The 20,651-nt window shown below is 38.9% G+C and overlaps 1 protein-coding gene across 1 annotated transcript in view; it reads right to left on the bottom strand.

Moving 5' to 3' along the window:
• The window catches only part of ANLN (anillin, actin binding protein), a 28,365-nt gene extending 12,293 nt beyond the window's left edge, over window positions 1-16,072 (bottom strand). Inside the window, exons 1-17 of the mRNA XM_054193249.1 lie at window positions 15,995-16,072; window positions 11,213-11,372; window positions 10,543-10,827; window positions 9,751-10,097; window positions 8,822-9,044; window positions 7,675-7,868; window positions 7,433-7,540; window positions 6,847-6,967; window positions 5,829-5,945; window positions 5,037-5,263; window positions 4,244-4,395; window positions 3,786-3,933; window positions 3,016-3,151; window positions 2,518-2,700; window positions 1,913-2,039; window positions 936-984; window positions 800-856 (exon numbers count right to left, since the gene is read on the bottom strand). Coding sequence (XP_054049224.1) covers window positions 800-856; window positions 936-984; window positions 1,913-2,039; window positions 2,518-2,700; window positions 3,016-3,151; window positions 3,786-3,933; window positions 4,244-4,395; window positions 5,037-5,263; window positions 5,829-5,945; window positions 6,847-6,967; window positions 7,433-7,540; window positions 7,675-7,868; window positions 8,822-9,044; window positions 9,751-10,097; window positions 10,543-10,827; window positions 11,213-11,372; window positions 15,995-16,012 — 2,652 coding nt within the window. The 5' untranslated portion in view covers window positions 16,013-16,072. The remainder of the gene's footprint in view (window positions 1-799; window positions 857-935; window positions 985-1,912; window positions 2,040-2,517; window positions 2,701-3,015; window positions 3,152-3,785; window positions 3,934-4,243; window positions 4,396-5,036; window positions 5,264-5,828; window positions 5,946-6,846; window positions 6,968-7,432; window positions 7,541-7,674; window positions 7,869-8,821; window positions 9,045-9,750; window positions 10,098-10,542; window positions 10,828-11,212; window positions 11,373-15,994) is intronic.
• Between the last annotated feature and the right edge of the window lie 4,579 nt (window positions 16,073-20,651).

Genomic DNA, 20,651 nt, shown 5'->3' with positions numbered 1-20,651 from the left:
GCTTTGTCCAAATGTAACATATTTCAGTGGAAGGAATACTACATATCAAAGAAATATTTACTGCAGAAAAGTTTATGTATGCATTAGCTTGGGATGGACAGCATGCATTTGAAAAAACAAACAATAGACATTTTTCCTTTGTGTAACATGGCTTCCCCCCCCCCCCAAAAAAAAAAGAACAACCCCAAAACAACCAAACCCCAAATAACAAAAAAAACACTCCTTCAGGAAGCCACTGGTTTGGTTTGGGTCACAAAGCCTTAATAAAGCACAAACACTTGAAGTGTGCACCCTGTCCAAGCTGAAGTGTTTATGTCCAAGGAGTTAATAACAAAGTTTGCTTTAAAAAAAATAAGCATCTAGTGCTTTTACTTAACACTGGGAAGAAAAGTGTTGCAGTTGATCAATAGAACCTTTAAGAAAAATCAAACTGCAGGGTAGGGCATATTGACTAGTGTAGTTTAAGTAAAGTGGAGAATGAGGTCACTAAAACACTATCAGAGGCACCACACATAATAAATAAAAGTTTGCAAAGCATAGCATTTTGCAGAACTAGTAGGACTTCTTGTCCTTCCCCTCTGATAGATTTCAGACTCAACCAAGTGCTGCAGGTCCAATCTACTAATAGCTGCAGGACTCCATTACCCATCTGTCATTGCAGATGTTCCAAGAAAGAACAAGACGACTAAAAGCAAGCAACAGATTGTCTAAGACTATTAGTCAGTTCTCCCTGAACACCGCAGTCTTCCTAGTGTACCTTCTGTTGACATAGAAATACTGATTTTGATGTTTCATTTACCTTGGATTTATTTGCCTTTTTCCTTTTATCAGTGCTTGTAACTTCTTTTCTCTGCACCTGTAAGGCAAGAAGGTATTAAGAAAGTATAACACATCATTCTCCCTTACACATCCTCTTAACAGGAACTGATACATACCAAACTGTAAACTTCTATATTTATTTCAAAGTCATTTGACACATCGTGCCTAAAAGGGAGGAAAAAAAAAATTAGACTGAAGCAAAAAGTGTTTGGGTTTTGTTGGCTTTTTTTTTTTTTTAAGTTTCTCTTTAGTTCTCCCCTCCTTACACTCCTTAAAACTGTCCAGGGAGCGGCTAGGTTCTATGCAAGAGAAGCTTAACCACAGTGATGACTAGTAGTTAATACCTTATTAGTAGTAAGTCATAGTTTGTCACTGCAGGCCAATAGGACTGTTTGAGATCCTTTCACATCTACAGCGGTACTTTTCAGTGCAAGCAGCACTGCTGTTTTTAAGACTTGAGCGTCTTACTATTTCAAGATACTTTCTAGAACTCCAAGAAGAAAAGTGGAGGGATGACAAGAGGCAGATAGATCGCATCTACTGTTTCTCAGATTGCACCCTTCAGTCCACTGCTGGCACACATTTCTAGAAACAGAGACTGGGTTTTTTGAGTAAATAGCTTTAAGTGAAAATTCCAGTTGGGTTGCACTTTAAAAAGGGGGTTTGCTTATTTATATTGGAAGAATTTTGCTAACAAACAGCCATTTGAACTCACAACACTTTTAGCTAACATATGAGAACTGAAGATTTAGTTTTAAGAATACTATTTTTTTCAGATACTAAAACCAAATAGCTATATAAAATGTTAGTTGCTGCAAAAGAGAAAACACACATCAATTCCAATCCATCTGTCATTGCAGGTGTTCCAGGAAAGAACAAAAGAAGAAAAAGCAAGACATAAATTAGTTGGATGGGTGATAGAATAAGTCTAGATAGCTCTTTTGAGAGAAGTCCATCCCAGCTATTTCTTGAAGCAGGAAATACTCATACCACAAGATCTCACCATATTTGTTTGCAGAATATGCCATTCTTATACGAAGATTTTAAACATCAGAGCTGAAAATGGTTGCAAAACTGTTTCTTTAATACTTACATAGTAAATGTCGTACTGAAAGTAAGAGCATCTCCATTCAGGGAACTTGCAGTACTTGCTAATGGAGTTGCAACCATGTTTTCTGCTCCAGATCTCAATATTATTACATAGTAGTAATTTGCTGCTTCTGTAAATACATATCAGATGGTTTTATTTGCCAGAGGTGTCCAAGTATCTAAAAACCCTCAAGTACTGCATTGCCATTAAATACATCTGTTTCACACTACTTAAACACTTGGTTACAGTCAAGATTTGCTTATAAACTTACTCTTAAAACAAGCCTTTTTCCTACTGTGTCCACTAGTAAGACTGTCTCCACAAGATTCACATCTGCATTACTGCCTGGGGCCCGTCAGGCCAAACCTACACTACCCAGTGCGTGAGAGGGCAGAGGAAGAACTTTCAGGCAGATACAGCTGTTAATCTTAGTTCCTTATACTCTGTTGTTATGCTCTAGGCCTGCCAGCTTAACTATACGTCAGCTTTCTCTACTGCCCATTCTCATGCTTTTTTCTATCCTATGAAGGACCTGGTTATCCAGGCAACTCATTTTCCTAACTTTTCACATAACGGGAAAAAAGGAAGCTTTTAGTTGCTAATTTTACCTGGCTTTTGAACTGTACCACATACAAAGTCTGCTTTTAGAGGTAGACGCATTTCTGAAATGGAGACAGATCCCCTGGATGGTGCAAATTCAGTGGACGTAGAAGCAGCTTTGTTTCTTTTACTATGAGGTCCCTCACTCTTCAGTTTATTCAGTTCTTCCAATAAAGCAGTTCTTTTCTCAGCTGCATAGAGAAATTAGTTATAGTTGTAACAGAGGAAAGAACAGTACTGAACAATATTTTTTTTGCCATAAGTATACAAAATGTAACAGAATATTAATCTTCCAGAACAGTAGGAATATTAGGGACAAGAAAGATATCAAACCCATCCTCTTGCCTACAGAAAAGCTGAGACAGAACAGATATTATCCTCTCCTGTATTCCAGATGAACTACAAATAAGCAGCAACAAGGTAGCACAATAAACACATTGTCAGAGTTCATAAATTCTTCACAAAGCGTTCATGACAAAGAATTAAACTTTAGTCTCAAAACCTACTTGCAAGGAGAAGAAGTCTCTCTGCCTCTGCTTCTTCTTGTGACCCTTTTCCGTGTTCCTCATCAAAACAGCAGTTCAGAGCTTGACTGGCTTGATGAATCACTGTCTGCTGCATGTTGATCTCATTATTCAGCTCCTAGAGTAAATAAGTAGTAAAAATAATTAGCAAGAAGAGAGAGATTTAGTGTTACATTCAAACATGGAACTCTTGAGATTAGTGTTTTTTGGCACTATGCTTCAGAAAAATCAGACCATTTAGATAGTAAACTACAAAAATCTTGCAGTTTACAGTTACTTCTGCAAAAGAATATTGTGGCACAACTTTTTTTCCCCTTAGAGGTAATTTAAATATGGTGGGGCATGAATTACTTCAGTGTTTGTATGCTCCATATCCAGGCAGCAGGGGAAGCAGCAGTTAACCATAAATTCAGCAGTGTAGGTGAACAAGGCAGCAGTAAAGATCAGAATATTGCCTACTGAAAGTATGTGTTTGTTAATCTTGCCTAATTCAAAGGCAGCAACAAGATATAGATTCCTCTTCTCAAAATGATGGCTTGTTCTCTCCAAGACTTACTCTGTAGCATGATCCTTTTAAGAGATGCATTAGCTGTCCAAATTATGCAGTATCGTGCCCTACCATTAGATATTTGTGCTGAACAACGTAGTTTTGCAGTTCTAAGCAGTATGTTAGTGTTCTGGACATTCACAGGGGAAATTAAGTGCGGAAATAGTAAATTAGAAAAAGGATTTTTAAGAAGTATATTGGATACCTGCATTTTCTTTTTGATATTGACTTGATCAGATGGGCCATTCTTTTTCATTTCTAGTTTGGAAGCAACATCTTCTTTGCGAACAATGATTTGCTTTATTGAAGGACGATCGGTTTCTTTAAATCTTTGAGATCTATACGCATCAACGCTTTTAAAAGAGGAAACTCCATTAAATGTTTCAGATATGTGCCAAGCTTTTTTTTTTAAATATACATACATACGTATCAGGTATTGATGTTTTCCAACTTGCCTAAATGGCTTTAAAAAAAAGCATTCTATCAGCTCATTTGAAGCTTAAGCAATATAAAGACTACACAGAGACAATCTTTATTAAAGGCTGAGATCTGGGAAAAACTTTGTTTGTAGTTTAGGCAGCGTGCTTCATTAGAGAAGCTTAAAAAGTCAGTGTCTTAATTTGCACACTTACAGACTCAAGTGTGGTTTTCTGTGTTTATTACCTATATAGAAGGTTGCGATCTTCTGACATAGAGCCAATGCTGTCACCAGATTCTGCCCTGGGGACTTTAGTCCTTTGGAACTTTTCAGACTTCAGACTTACATCACTGTTACTGCTACCTTCACCTGTTGACTTACAAGGAGAAACAAAGGCCTGGGGAGGAAAAGGTTATGTTACCTTTTTTATATAAACACATATATATTGATATATATATCAATATATATCGAGAGAGATATATATGAAGGTAATATAACCTTCTTTTATATAAGAGATATCTGTCTGCATTAATCATTATGTGTTTTCTCTCACCTTTACTTGTTTTGCATGTAAACAGTAAATTTGGAGGCAGTTTAATACTACTTAACAGATATTTTATAAATATTTCTTAGGACACGGAGCAAGCTAATTAATTATTTATTTTAAAGACACCAACAGATCATTGAACTCAAGGAGATTTCACCCTTAGTTTCCAAACCATACAGATATAATTACTTCTCTTCAGATTTTCATCAGTAACCACTTCACTGAATGCATGTATACCACTGGAAGTCCAACACAAGTAATAGTTGTATATACTCAAGCTTGATTTAGCAGAAGTAAAACCATATGTTCACCATCCAATATGCTATACTATTTTCAGAGGAAAATAGCTTTACCTTTTTATGCTATAAATGTCATTCGTAACTTTGCTATTTGCCCAGGTATCACAATACAACAAAACATCACTGTTCACAAGCAAATTGTACATCTCTGTGTGATAAAGAATCCCTTCCCCACCTCCAAAGAACTCTCACCTCTGGACCAACAGATTCCACTAGAGGGGTTAACAGAGACATTGATGAAATATTCAGTGATTCTTCCTGCTCATCCTCATCACTTTCACCTTCCAGGCTCATGCTCATTTCTTTCTTCAGCTTTTCTATGTCTGGACCATCCTCTTGAAGAACTTCAAAAATTTCATTTATCACTTTTGAGCTATTCATCTCGTCATCCACACTCATTTCGACTTCATATATTTCATCTGAAGGGTGATGTTTTAAAAATATTAGTAGCATCAAGACTAAACTCTTCATTCTCATTAAATGAGCAAAGAGTTATTAACAGATAAGCCAACTATTTTTGCTTTTCAAGTACACTTGATTGAAAAGCACTTATTATAGTCAGGCATACAGAACGCTAAAGTATACTTCCATCCTTATTTTAACATACTATTTCTACATATACTGCATAATCGATACAGAGAAGGAACAAAAAGATGCATTTGTTAAACAAGTGTCAATTTTTTAGTTCAAACGGGTCTGAAATTTAACTGCAAGTCCCATAGTAGAGCAGTCATTTCTGTCCTTTCCCAATAGACTTTTAATATCAGCATTTTAATATTCCTTGAAGACTTGAATGTCAAGAGAGAAGGGTTATGATAAAAGAAGCTTCCCGATTTGTTTTATATAAACCTCATTACAAAACACAAGTGAGTGTCAGCAGATGTATGGTGAATTCATTGTTCAGACTTCAATGACATTAACACTCTGCTGGACAAGTGGCAACAGACAGCTAAGTGCATTAATATACATCTACTCAGTACAAACCTTTTGGTTTCTCAGCAAGTTGCTCAAGTTTTGAAACAGACATTGCTTTTACAGGGCTCTCTGCCTCAGTCATCTTCAGAGGGCTGGGTTTATCAGTCTCTTCACATTTAGGAGCACCTGAGTAGTTTATAAAAAAAGGTTGGTGAAAATTACGTCTAGCCTTTGAATTTATTATTATTTTTTTTAGTTTTTGAATTTTGGAAGTTTGATAATGTATCTGACAATTTACGAAAAGCCCGCTAGGTGAGGTATTCCAATTAGCTTGCTGCCAAAAACAGAGCATTAGAATACATACCCTCTCCAACCTGTACAGCTAGACTTCTATCTTATAATCAGAAAACTGGTAGCACAACAAACAATGCTGAAACCATAATAGAGTGCAGCCATTCAAGAGCAAAAAGGGAAAATTTAGAAAACAAACAAAAAAGCCATCACACCCAAGCCCAACCCAAGCGCGGGCTATCATTCCATTTTTTCTAGAAGCACACTTAATAGCCTGTTTGCCTGTAACATCTATAAGAAATGTTAAGCAAGTTCACTCTTTTTTCAGAGAACTGGAGGCTCTTCCACTCACTAAGTGCCAGAAAGGATGTCACAAGCATCTCAGAGTTCTTTTCAGATCCCCTACTATAAGAATTAATATCATAAGGGGATACAGACAAGGGAAGAGTTCCCTCCCATTAGATTATTGTGGAAATTTGGATACTCAGGTACAGAGTATAGATTAGATCTAGAACTGATCATCCTCATTCACACTCCCTACACTTAACATGCATGAAAGTATGAAACATATGTAAACCCACTGAGAAATGAAAAGGCAGCCTTGCCCCTCAAGTAGTACAGCAGTACAGAGTATTATTATTATACAAGAGGATTTTGAGAAATCAGTAACCAAATAAAAGGTCCGGTTCTACACATCAGTGCTATGTAAGTCAGTGCTACTAGCCTCTTTATCTGCTCATGAATGTCAAGGGCAGTGCTTCAGTATTAGCCACAGGGGAACAGCAAAGATTCTTACCCGAAGACTCCACACTGGGAGACTTTGCCGGCCTGTCACCTGCTGATGTGTCTTCTACTGACCCACAAGCAGTGGCATCTGAACTAGGAAGATGTTTTGGACTAGCCTGAGATTGTCTTTCCTGGGAAAAATAAAAACATGGTACATTCAGGAGGTAATGTTCAAAGTGACTAAAAAAACAAAACTTCCAGAAAGAAACACATTTTAACACCTGCTAGGAAAAAAGAGGTTGCCTATCCAATATCAAGGCGGATCCTATTTATGTAAGAAATTCAGCTAAAGTACTAAATACTAAATTGAGTGTTTGTGTGAGGAGCTTTATTTTTTAAAGTTATAAATATAAACCCCACACACTTATCATCAAAATAAATAAATAAATATATTGGCTCAAGGCAATATCACCTGTTTCCTTAACTGATTCTGCAGGAGGAAAAAATCTTGACAAGCAGTCTTGCACAGCCTGGGCATTCACAAAACATAGGGTTTTTTTATCTTTTATTTACATTTGCACATCTGTCCTGTGTTCAGAATGTGTTAAAGCAATTCACAGACTATCATCTTTTGATACATGGAGATAACATATTACCATTTTAGCTTCTGGAAGTTTTCTCTTTGAACTTTCACTTTTCTCCGCACTCCACAGATTTCCCCTATCAAACCGGCCACGAAGGCATGCAAGTTCTCGTTCACGTTCCTAGGCAAATAAAGGGGAACGAAGGAAAAGCTGACAGCTTTAGTGTCAAAACATTTCAAATTCCTCAAGTAGGTGCAGAACACTAAGAATCTTCCCCAAGCCTTTAGGCAAGCTATTAATGTAGCAAGTCATACCTGCTTAAGCTGAAGTGCTAAACTGGCAGTAGAGGAATTTTCATTCTGTTTGAGAAGCCTTTCCTGGATTGTCCTTGTATTTGGGGTAACAATGGGTGTTCTGAACCCTGGAGTATTTGTAGCAGGACTCCGTGTACTACGCTCTTGACAGCGCTCCCCAAAACGTTCCAGGAAGGGCTTAATTCCCGATCCCCCTGCAAGAACAACTGTTTTACCTTGAAAGAAACTCTCAATAACACAGAAGGAAATCACTGCAGTTTTGCATCCTACTGAAGGTTCTCAATGAAGCAATTAAGCTGCCTCCTTTACAGCTCTTACTCTGTTATACTTTATACAAATTAAACCTGAAGTGCAAATCACCACAGTAACAGGTCACTGAAGATAATAAAGCAGCAAATCAGAGCAAATAAATGTCCTTCTCTAACTAAAGTCCACATGTGATCCACCAGTTATTTAACCTGGTTTGCTTTTTCAACACTTCCTCTACAACCAGCCTCACCTCCATCCTTCATGTAAATGAGCTTTCTAGTGTACATAAGGTGGATACATTGTTTGGCATCCACCCTACTTTATTGAGCTTAGCTTTTATTGTCAGCTTATCTAGAGAGACACACTTGCTCTACTGGCCATCATCTCAAAGAGTTCAAGCTGTTGGTCCAGGTTTCTGACCCAACAAGCAGTTGAATTTAAAACTGGGCATGATCACTTGTTTTGACATCAGTGCTACCACTGAAGAGACACTAATGCAAAGTTAGAGCATCTACATGGCATTTAGCTTTGATTTCTTCTAAGGTATGCAGACATTTTACCTTATATGAATTGGATACACATAGTATACAACAATTTGAAAGCAACTTTGAGTAGTCTCAATTAACTGATGTTAGCAGGATACATTTTTACACAGAGAGAAAGGTTAGATTGATTTTTCTCTGAAGAATTAGTAAAACCACGTCCAAGAAAATACCCTTGCAAATATGTAAGCTGTAGAATTTATGATAATTATCACAGAATCTTCAGGACTTTACTCAACTTACAGCAGGAAATAGGCATCATCTGATATGTCACCATAAATTCTTAACTGTTATTTTCAACACAGGACACAAGCGTAATTTGAATGAACATTTATTGAAGCTGAAAAACAGCTTACCTGGTGTTGTGGGTTTACCCTTAGGTTCAAGTTGCACATGTGTTCCTTTGACAGGCTCTTCTTTGGACTGAACTGGTTGAGGCAAAGTTGATTTTGCTGTTTGTGTACGCTTTTCGGTCTTCGGAGGGCTGCAGGGATTCTCTGTTAGCGGTTGTTGTACTTCAGATTCTTTAGAACAGGGAACAGTGACTCTTGAGGACTGTGTTAAAAAATTGTTTGGCTCCTTAACAAGGGAAAAAAGGAATAACATGAAGATGAGACTGTACCTTCTTATTCTCTCAAAAGGAAAAATAATTAAAGCATTCTGCATGGCATACTATAACATAACACACCTATTCCATCAACATTAGAAAGAGTTGAGAACAAGTGTTACAAGTTTTTGCAATTTTTTTTAATCCAGTATTTCAAATTGTTTCAGCATTTGATTCCAGGTGCTTTTGCCAGCTATCTTAGGTATTTTCCCACATTTCCCTAAACAAGACTGCACATGGCAGATATTATCATTCCATAAATGGCATAAATTGAACAATAGGTATCTGGTGCTACTAATTTCAGCATTCTGATTGATTTTTCATACAGCAATAATATTTAAATTTTAAAGTCAATCATCTATATGAAGTTACACAGTGAAACCCAGTAAGAAGCCCTCTTCTGATCATCAAAAGAGGAACAATCAATTACTTTGACATCAACTTTCACAAGACTTAGAAGTACACTCATCCTCAAGTCTCAATAAAAGCAATTCTAAGCTGTTTCAGGTCTGTTATTAAAAAAAAAGGGCATGTGAGATTGCAATAAAGCAAAAGTTGTAAGTAGACTAAGATTCTTCACACCAAATCTTTAAATTCAGATTAAACAGTTATGAGTTAACACTTCCCCCCTCCAATACTCAAAACAATTTTTAATCAGCAACTAAATCAGACACTCACCGCTATCTTTGAGTTTGCTGGTTTATTAATAGAAGCCTCAACAAGCCTTTGAGAACAGGATGCAGCTTCCTGCTTTACACTGCTACTATTGATTCTAGCAGATGCTCCACTTGTAGTGGACAATTTGGATAAACAAGTAGTGCCAGGCTGTTCTTGTGCATTGTTTTGCTTTGCAGATGGATGACTTAGGTCATCTTCCCAGGAACCAATTGTAGCAGCAAGGTTAGCTAAACGGCCTCTTCTCCCAATAGGGGTGTCACTTGTCAGGGCATTAGATGTCTGCTTAGGTGGAGAAACAGGCAAGTCTTTTGACTGGAGGGGAGACAGAGGAACACATTCAGAGGGATCTGGAAAAAAAGAACACACATTTATTTTGCTAAGAAAATATATTGAGATATACTTGCATCTTTTGCATTTTGCTATATATTGAGTTTATTAAGTTAGGTGTTCTTGCCAGCAACAGAACCAAGCTACTAGCTCTGACGGCATTGAGACTAATCAAGCTAAATTAAAGCTCACTGCAAAGCCAACACATTTTTAACCAAGCAGTTTAGTAGTTTTATGCCACTGTTGTGATGATCAATGCATCACACTAGTAGGGAAAAAAAAAATAATTGTATAATATTGAGCTGTAGTCAACAGTTGCATTATTTTAGGCCTTCTACACTGATGTCTAAGATTTCTTTATGAAAACCTTATCATTCACACATACAAAATTATCTTCTGCTAGCAATCATCATCATCAATACAAACACTGCAAAACAGTAGTACTGCTTAATGAGTGAAACATACCCTCACTATCCCAGCAGCGTCGCTGCTCTGCCAATTTCTGCATACGTGTTTTGACTGAACAGGCTGCAGGAGTTTCTGACTCTGTGTTTGTTTTTCCTTTCTCAAGAGGCTGAACCAGTGAAGCCCTGTTAGAAGCAGTTACGTGCAACTCTGAAGTCATCTTAGGATAATGATGGTTTGTGGAACTTGAAGGAACTGGCTGTATGTTCTCCGAACTGGAAGCTTGAATCTCCATATTGTCAGGGCAGAGCCTCTTTGATGGTGATGGCTTTGTACCAGGTTTCACTGTACAGGTTAGAGTATTCAAGCAAATTAGTATTCAAGCAATCTAAAAATATTTTCAGAGAGAGTACAAAACTGTAATGCAAATAAAGTTACGATTTATTAATACCCTGACAAGCCTACCAAAAAACTGCCCTTCCCAAATTCTACCAAGCACAAGGCACTATCTTTGGCATTATACAATTCTTTTTAAATAGCTTACTAATTACTTGGAGCATCTGCTCTCAGGTTAAGTTAAACATTAGCCATATTCAGTCCAGTGGTCAGGTAACTGCACCCATCACTGTTTAGTTTAAGACAAACACTAAGGGTTTTCACTTGTCCTTAGGAAAAAAGGAGATGGGACTTGTATCAAAAGACAATCTCTATTAAACTTGTTGCAAAATACCTTCTTCGCCAGGAATAGGTGCCTGGTTACAGTTACCAGTTTCTAACAAAGGCTCTCTGACCCTCTTGGTCTGCATTGTGGGTCTCGCTCCCATCTTGGGCCGCTCAGCCATTTTCTTTTGCAGGTTCTCTCGCCTGGCACGGGTTCTTTCAAGGAGTTTCTGAGTAGTGAATAAATTATGGGTTACTATACATTGCAGTAAGTGTGTTAACTAGTAATAGCCTAAGTTAAAAATGTTTGAATTGTATATAACATATACGAAGATGCACAATAACAGAAATCTGTAGTGACAATGCAGCTCTCGGATGTTGCTAATTGATCTACTGTAATGCAACTCGATAGAAATATTTAAAGGCTGGTTTTCTGACAGGCTATCCCCTGCTGACAGCCAAACAAATAAAACATATTTTCTACACTGCCAACTACATGTTGTCAACCTCCTTTTTCCCACTGTGATAGCCCCTGATCTCCATACTTTGATTTCACCATTGCAATACCCACAACTTCTCCCATTTTCAACAAGTAACTATTAGATAAAAGGTAGCTCACACTGTAGCACGTTCCAAGCTACCTTCTTGCTATCTGGCTGGTCGGTACATGTTTGCAGATTATCCAAAGTTCTTTGGCCTACCAGACAACAGCTGCAGCATTTTCTCCACAGAGAAAGTGGTTTGGGCCTTTTCATCTAGCCACAAACTTTCATGAAAATTGTAGAAGCAGTTAAGTTTTAGGCACCTACTCTTTTATTAAGAAGAGGTGAAGCTAGCCAGTAGGTTCCAAAGTTACAGTCATTAAATCAACTAATATCTCCCATTAGCTTAGCTTTAACCAGGCTAAAGAGACAAAAGCAATGGCAAAATTAAAAAGAAAAAAGGCTTCTATAAAGCCTGAGATAGTCAAAAATATTTGAAAGTAACAAATCACCACATGACAGTCTTGAACGGTCAAGTCTTGCTAGTTTGGTTTTTTTTGACATGTTGCTAAAGCATATGATCAAGTCACCTGATTAACCCTTTAACAAAATAAACAACATTGAAGTGGTTGCCAAATGGTCATAAAAGAAAATCAACAAATTAAATGCATGGCTGTTAATATTAGAAACAAAATGTTGGTGTGACATCTTTTAAATCAAAAGGTGAATTTCTCATCCACAGGCTTAAATTTTAGGAACAATAGACTAATGTTATAACTAGTTGTCTTAATGAATAGGCTATTTATCACAATATGTCTGTATACAAAAGAACATATAAAGAGATACCAATTAAGCTACACAACAACATTCTCTTTCATTCCTTATCTATTGGAAATTTGAGTACTATGATTATATTCCGTACAAAATAGATGTTTTAGTAAGTGTTCCACACTAGTAGAAAGTGTTTCCTTATAGCATCCAAGTTTGAAATAGGTTGGTTTTATTGTGGGTTTTTATTGTTGGTTTTCTTTTTTAATATTGCATTCATAAATCACCACTCAGTTTGATCACACCTAAAGCATACTTAATTACTCTTTTGATCTAGGTTTTAAGGCACTTTGAGACAAGAAATTGTGTGATTGAACTAATGGCCTTTAAAGGGAAGCATATAAACTGCACTTGTTTGGTGGCACATAAATTATTGTGAGAACTGTGCCAGCCATTATCTGTTGCATAGCAATTAAATACACATTTCACATTTTTAACTGTCTAAGGCTGAAGTCTTAAACAATGTTCCATTGTAGGACAACACAAGACAAATGGAATGTTGATCTCAACAGCTTTTTGTGAAAGCAAAAATCAGCTTCTCTAACTTCCAACTTCCAAAGAAGAGGTAGATTTTGGCGGTGGGGGAAAAGACACATGAAATTCCAGGAGTGCCTTTCAGTGCAAGTTCTATGCTAGTTGTGACCACGTGTCAAGTTTCCTTACTTCAGCTTCCAAAAGGCAGAGCTACAAAGTGCAGGTAATACCCACACAAATAAAGTCTTCAAGGCTATATAAATTAACCGTCCTTCTTGCACAAAGTTGATTATATCTCCCACAACAGTGTTCCTACAGTTCTATTCAAACACAGTCACATTCCTTTCTGTTTTGTTAGTTCAGTAAAATGGAGTTTCAGTCATTACAAATAGGATGTCACTTCCCAAGAATGCATGCCTCTGTTGTTGAACTCCAGCTCCTATTGGCTTTTTGTATCTCAAGTTTTCCATGCAACTGCTCTAATTCAAACTCTGCTATTACACATGATGAGTAAGCCAGTCACCAGAACTTGAGACTTACTTTTCAAGTTCATCAACAGGGTATTTGCCACAAGTACGATCTCCAAGAGTTCTGATGACAGTGAAAGTTTCAAAGTAGGACATACCAATTTTATTATATCCAGGAATCTGAGAACTACTAAGTCACAGTTAGATGGTCATGGTTTGCAATGCAATAGCACCTTTTAAAAAAAAAATAATCAGAAAAGGCCTTCCCACTTTAAATGCTTTTAAAAAGGTATGTTTTAAAGTACATATTTAGCAGCATTAGAGATGATGCTTAGGTCCATATGTGATTACAAGAATTTGTTCCAACTACCCTGTTTTACTAGCAGAATGCAACAAAGGGAACAAATTTATCCATGACATCAAAGGAACATAGGCAAGGAACAAATTTCACATATGCAAATTTTCCTCTTTGGTCATCCTCCATGCTAGGAAACCATACTTTGCTCTATGAATGTTAGTAAGTACTTTAAAATACAAAAATAACCTAGACTATTTCTAATATTCTGTAGTACCAAACAAAGTCTTTTGTGCAAGAAAGGTGAACTATACAATCAGCTATAAACTGAAAGTCACAACCTGTATGTTCATTGCAATCCTAAAAAAGTATCCACTGCACCGTCTCCTCAGTGTGTTCTGTACTAATAATTTCGTTGAGATTTAGAAGCTTATTAATTTTTTCCTTGTAGGATTAATCAAGCCAAACATTAAATTCAGAACTGTCTGATTTGAAAGCATTCCACTGAATCTTATATCAAGATTTATTTGAGCTTAAATTCAGCGAGACCAGGACAATGTTTGTTACCATAAAGTGATCAGCAAATATTGAATTAACAGCATGCTTTGTCCAATTCAGGCTCCAATTACACTGCTTTACATAATCAACACTTACAATGCCTCACCAGGTCCCTGCAAGTAACAGAGCATGGTAGTTTGTAGACAAAGATTAACTGAAAATAGTTAAGATAAGGAAAGGTTACAATTAAAAAAAAAACCAAACCAACAACAAAACAGAACATAAATACTTCATAGTAGGTGGTAAAAAGCTTCCTTTTCAGAAAAATTATTTGAGGAAATTTATTAAAGTTCAATACTAATACAGGCCAGATCTTTACACAACAATGGAATATCCTCCACAGCATAAACATTCTTGGTAACCAACATTTTAGGTATTCTGCAATACTAGCCAACATTTGAATGAAGTTTACTCTGAGGAGTGGCCTCACAGTTGGTCGCAGCTTTTCAAAGCCAGTTATCTACAAGAAGGGCGTGTTGAGGTTGGAATATCTCCCAGCATGCAAAACCATTTTAAACTTGATTCAGTAGTCTGCACTTAAAGTTTATTTAAGACTAGTTGGATCACGTCACTCACTACCAATTAAGGAAGAAGGGATGTAGATGTTTATACTTAGCAAGCTTTTACATGAGAGTAGGGTAAATCTGCTTTGGCATAACACATTTAGAAAATATGTTCAGATCAATACCTTATGTTCAGCTTTGTAAATCAGATCTGCGCAGTCACCTTTTTTGGGCAGTCAATTTATTTAAGTATGTCAGTTTGAGAAACAGGTTGTTTTCAAAGGGAGGAGAGAGTATTTCACTAATGTATTTGATTTGGATTTTTTTTTTAAATAAGTTTAGGTTTTTTCTTAGATGGGCTGTGGATTGAAGGCCATTTTTACATACACATTTCTCAAAGCATTCACAAGACAGCTGCACAGCTTTACATCTGTCACACATAAAATCAGAATACAGTACAACATCTTTAAGAAATTTCCAACCTTCATAAAGGTTCAAGCCAGTCAATTCCACTCATTCTGTTACAGTTTTGCCTTTGTAAAACTCAAGCAGACACAGGCAAATCCACCCCAACAACTTCCTTTTCTTTTAAAAAAAGAGGAACGAACTGTCCTTGCCAATGAAAGAGACCGATCACAGGCAGCAATAATGTCACATAGAATGCATTTTTAATCAGATGGTCGTTTCTTTGGGCATACTTCATGCTTGGCCTTTAGGTATGGCAGGCACGATGTGTGTCAAAACCACTCCCATTAGGTCTCAGCCGAAAATCTTGTCTGCCAGTCGCACGTGAAAGGCAAACACTAAAGCGCTAGGAAATTCAACCAACTATCAGCCTGGTTTAGAAGAGGTCCTCTCCTTCGCAAACCCTTGCACGAATAACCTCTGTCCTCTCCTGGAAAAGACCTGACACCTCACAGGTAGCTGGGCGACTACGATGTTGGAGGTACGAGCAAAACGAGGGGGCAGAGAGAGCTGGTAAGGAGAGCTGTCTCCCCGTTGCAGAGAAGGAGGCTCTCTACAAGCCCACGAATTCCCAGAATAATGTGACGCGGGGTGCTGACGGGCCTTAGCCAAGACTGGGAGAAACTACTCCGCCACAAGGAGCAGCTCCCCTGCGGCCTCCGACCGGCCCTTACCACCCTCTGTCCCTGCGGCCCCCACCACTAACAAGCCCCGGGCGTGGCTCCCTCCCTTCCACAGCTCACGACTCGGGGAGGGGGCCTACCCACGCCGTACCCTCACCTCAGTGAAAGGGTCCATCGCTACTGCTGCCGCTGCCCGCGCTGCGCCCGCTCCCTCAGACAGAACGGCCGAACCGCCGCCCCAACCGCTCCTCAGATTTGAATTTCAGCGCCCGCCTCAACTGCGCATGCGCGAGGTCGCGCGACCACGTTGACTCCGGGGCGCGCTCCGCCCTCTAACCCGTCCGGGCCGCGGCCGGCACTGATTGACAGGAGAGCTGTCCAATCCGACGGCAACTGGCCCTGCTCGCCCTCCCCTCTGGCGGGCCGCCTGCGCTGTGAGGGAGAGGGCGGGGAGGGAGACGGGGCGCGGCGGGCTGGTACGGGCGCCGTCGCCGCTGGGATGGCTCTGCCTTTCCTGGCTCCGGGAGCAGCTCTGGCTTCGGGTGCTGCAGCACTGGGCTCTAGGTCTGACCCCTGCCTGTGGTCGCGCCGCCCAAGGGTTTCCGTGTGTTGCGTGCAGGGAGGACTTTCAGCCATGGCGCCTCTGTCACCCTCACTTTCTCCTCCTCGTCAGCCGCGCCGGGAGCAAACTGTATCTTTTTTTTTAAAGAACACTGAGGCTTTTACTTTCCTTACGTGCCAGTAGAGCAGTACTGCCTGGTTGACTCCACATCGTGCAGCAGCTGCTCGGTAGGAGTCGCCCCCAAGTGTTTTTCATTTGAAGCTTCAAATTTTCAGCTGGCATTGACAGGGAAACGTGATTTTAATGTTACTCCGTGGAGAGGATACTAATCCCAGTGCAGTTGTGAAAGTCACAGCCCTTTCTCAATGCTTTTAGATTTCTCTTTGCCTTAACGGCTCATGGCTTTATCAAACTTCACCCACCAGTTCCTCTGGCTGCCCTCTTCTCCGTTTTGCTTGTTGATGTGCAACTGTTCGTGATGCTGAATTGCCAGAGACCCAGCGGGTGCTCAGATCCAGTCCTTGCTATCTGAGCACCATCTCAAACTCCCCGTAAATGCAAACCTTCTCAAATTTCCAGTCTATCCATACATATTGACACCCCTTTATACATTTTTGCTTGTATGCAAATAGTGTTCATTACCTTGCATGAATGCCCTTCTTCCCGAGTGATGTGCTTCTTGCCTCTTGGAATATTTGTAGGCAGCAGTCATTTCTTCTTCCAACCTTTGCTTTGCCTTGCTAAACAAACCACACTCCTCTAGTCATCCCTCATTACAAAATCTTTCCAATGCCTTATTTGCAAACAGCATGGCATCAGCGTGCAGCAGAATCTACAAAATACAATATCAAATAAGCCTTTTCTAAAGAAACCTTCAAGATTGGACACCCTGGCCAACAAATATCTCTGCACTGTTCTCGAATAAATGTGGGTTGGAGCAGCCCCTGGTGCAGCGTCAGAATTTGCCACGCACCAGGGTGAAAAATGGGACTTAGCAGATGAGAATCATCACTCATAAGCTATGAACCAGCCTGTACAGTGATAGGAAAGGACAGGCTTTATTTCCTTCAAGAGAAACTAGCTATAGCTATCACTGGGAAGTAACAGAAACATTCCTTTAATGGAGCAGTGGAGAATCAATGCAGGCAACTACCAGAAGACAAAATAGCCAATATGGAGCTCAAAGACATCAGCAAAAAATTAAAATAGGGAATTTCCCTGAAGTTTTTTCTTTTTTTCTGCTATACCAGAAGAGAAGTCATGCACAATTTGAGCCCTTTCAGTGTAACAGAATTATTGCAATTTAAACATACTTTCTGCTCTACATGTGGATCTGTGAGATTTATACGGTGCAGCTCCAGCTGTCATTGGTGCATTTCCAAACTTAGCGCCATCCATTGCTATTGTCTTTCAAATGATACGGCATTGTGAATGATGCTTAGCCTGGGGGGCAACCAAAATGGTGTTAGCTGCACTGTTAGTGTACATAATAATCTAATCTGCTATTTAATACTAAAAAAGAGGGAAACAGTCATGCTTTATTCTGTAAAATAAATTTATTTTAAAAAATATTTCTATAAAGTATATTCTGAAAAATGAAATTGAGACTCCTAGGAATGTATAACTGCTTAAAATGCAATGTGCATGCGACAAATGTCCTTTCCTTTTGGTCTCTATAGAGCCAATAATTTCTTCATCATTTTGATCCAAACTCAATGGGGCCCTGCTAGAAATAAATAGAATACTTAGTTTCTCATCTTCTCAAGGGCTTATGTCTGTCTTCCAGGAGAGCAATGGACACTAAATATACATCACTCCAAAGAGCAAAAGAAAGTCAGGAATGGTGCTATAAAATGGCTGCGAGATCTGTTGTCTGCCTAATGGTGGGGGGTATGGCTCATCGCAATGAAATTTCCAGTCAGGGTTATTTTTTTCTTAATAAATTAATAAAGCTATTTGCAATTTATCGAAAAAATCAACTGATGTTTCACAATCTGAAGGCATAAAGAAAAAGAGAGGGAAAGAAAGGAATGCCATGTTGAAACCAGTCAAACAATGAGCCAGCTCTGCCCGCTGAACAGTGTTATATTTTATGCCAGACTTTTGCATTCAAAAATTATGACTCACACCCTTCACTGCCTCCTCACCCCATGTGACATGGTTTAAGATTTCTTCTTGCTAATGAAAAGTAATCCTTTCTGTAACAATAAATAACACAATACAAAGCACTTGGGGAACGGTTTTTGCTGGCTTGCAGTTTTCATGGGAATTGAGAGCATGGTCACAGAAACCAGTCATTTGTCTTTTAACATGGCAAGAAAGACTTTTTTACTTTCCCAAGTTTTCCTTCAAAAATTAGTCAAGCTTATTGGCTGTTTTCAGGGGTATATTTTCATTTTCAGAAGGTGAAAGAAGTTTGTATTAGCACTTTAATAAGAAAGGAGCTCATTTTAACTAATAAGGAGAGCACTAGCCAAAGTTTTTGTAGCTCTGGCTTCCTTACAATACCAATACAATCATATAATGTAAAATATTGAAGGTGAAAATGCTGATCCCAGTGTAGTCCACTGCATAGCTCCATTCGTTAATCCTCAGAGAATATCTCCTAGAACTTTCTTTCTGCTGAGAAACTGAGTTCACGATTCTGATTCCAAAGCAAGATGCTTCCTTAGATTCACAGAAAAATATCTCAGTAATTCTGTCATTTAGAGAAAAATGCTATTTTCCAACTTGTCATTTCCTTCTCTTCACAGATAATTCAAAGTGAAAGTTGAGGCTCACCTAGCTTGCCCTTGCAAGCAGATTCAATCTACTGCATGGTAATACAGTGCATTATAATACAGTACATTGTAGTATTCCTCATAGTTTAGATTTACCTTCAAAAGGCATTTTTTTTACCAGAAAATTCACGCTTCTGCTAATCTGTTGGAGAGCTGTCATGATTCTGATACTCATTTCACACTGGTACGTATGATTGCACAGGATGCCGTAGAGAGGAGAATCAAATGTATAGTGTAGTACACAGTGTTGCGCGTCATTGTTTCTGGACTATCGTCCCATTTGATTTAATTCATCCCAGTGACTTCAGACAAAGGGCTTAACTTGGGGAAAGAGGCAAGGGCAGAGCCCTTGCAGAGGTTCTTGAGGACTGTGCCACCAGCATGGACATCCCCCTCCCCTAATCTGCCATCTTCTTGCCCCCGGTGCATCCTGGAGGATGGATGGTGGCTGGTCTCCATGCCTCAGTGCCCAAGGTGAAGTCAGGCTGTAAGAGATTCCCCTCTTCACAAGCACCACACCAGGACCCGGGTATGAGGTAGTCCTGCACTACAGAAGAGCAGTAAGTATATAATATCCATCCTTTCCTCAGTAACACTGAAATTAAGACCATATTGTGCCCTCTGATCCCCTTGAATATCCTAGCATGCCAGAGACTTGGCCTCAGAAAAGGCAATTTTATCGCCAAACAATGAATAGAAAGGCTGGTCCACAGTATGGCAAAACACAATGGTTTTGATTAATCTGTATTTTCTCTTGCAAATACTACATAATCAGAAACATTTTGATGGGCAGCATTTAGGACCTGTTCTCTGTGGCAAGCCAAAGGTGATTATACTGCTTTTGTCAGCTCCTATGATAATCACAGAGGCAACTTAGGCTGACATTATCCAGTAAAGGAATATATTTATGTCAGGAATAAGACAGGTTTTATGAGTAAGTAACTGAATATGTGACATGGATTTAAATTAGCAATGCTCAGAGCACAAGTCTCGCTTCTAGTAGCCTGAGTAGGAAATTGATCACTAGCTCAACCAGACTAAAGGAATGTGAGACCCCGTAGCCATTACAGACCAACTTGCAGCTAGGACTGTGCTTTACCATACCAAAAGGCTTCATTTATTAATCTGCCTTGGTAACTGTTGTTGGGGGGAAAATCCCTTAAACTGGACATTGGCTGGGGGGAAATATGGTACATTTTCAGCATGTACAGAATGAATTTCAAACAGTGTGAATTTTGTTTATTCTCTCACTTGTCCTTTGCAGGGAGGTTCTCAAGAAAACACTGGCTTGCTGAAGGCACCATTTATATTAAAGGCTGGAAAAGCACACCGTCATTTATATTGTACACTAAATTACCATATGATGACGTTGATGGATTAGTGTTAACTGTTGTCAGAGCTGACATGCACCATCTTGTATGAGGTGTGACTGAGGGAAGATCACACAGAAATCAAAGCTGGAAGGGAAAAGC

Source organism: Rissa tridactyla, chromosome 2, assembly GCF_028500815.1.
Source record: "Rissa tridactyla isolate bRisTri1 chromosome 2, bRisTri1.patW.cur.20221130, whole genome shotgun sequence".
Classification (NCBI taxonomy): domain Eukaryota; kingdom Metazoa; phylum Chordata; class Aves; order Charadriiformes; family Laridae; genus Rissa; species Rissa tridactyla.
Note: the sequence above shows the minus strand (reverse complement) of the source record. Positions and strands in the feature narration are given on the sequence as shown.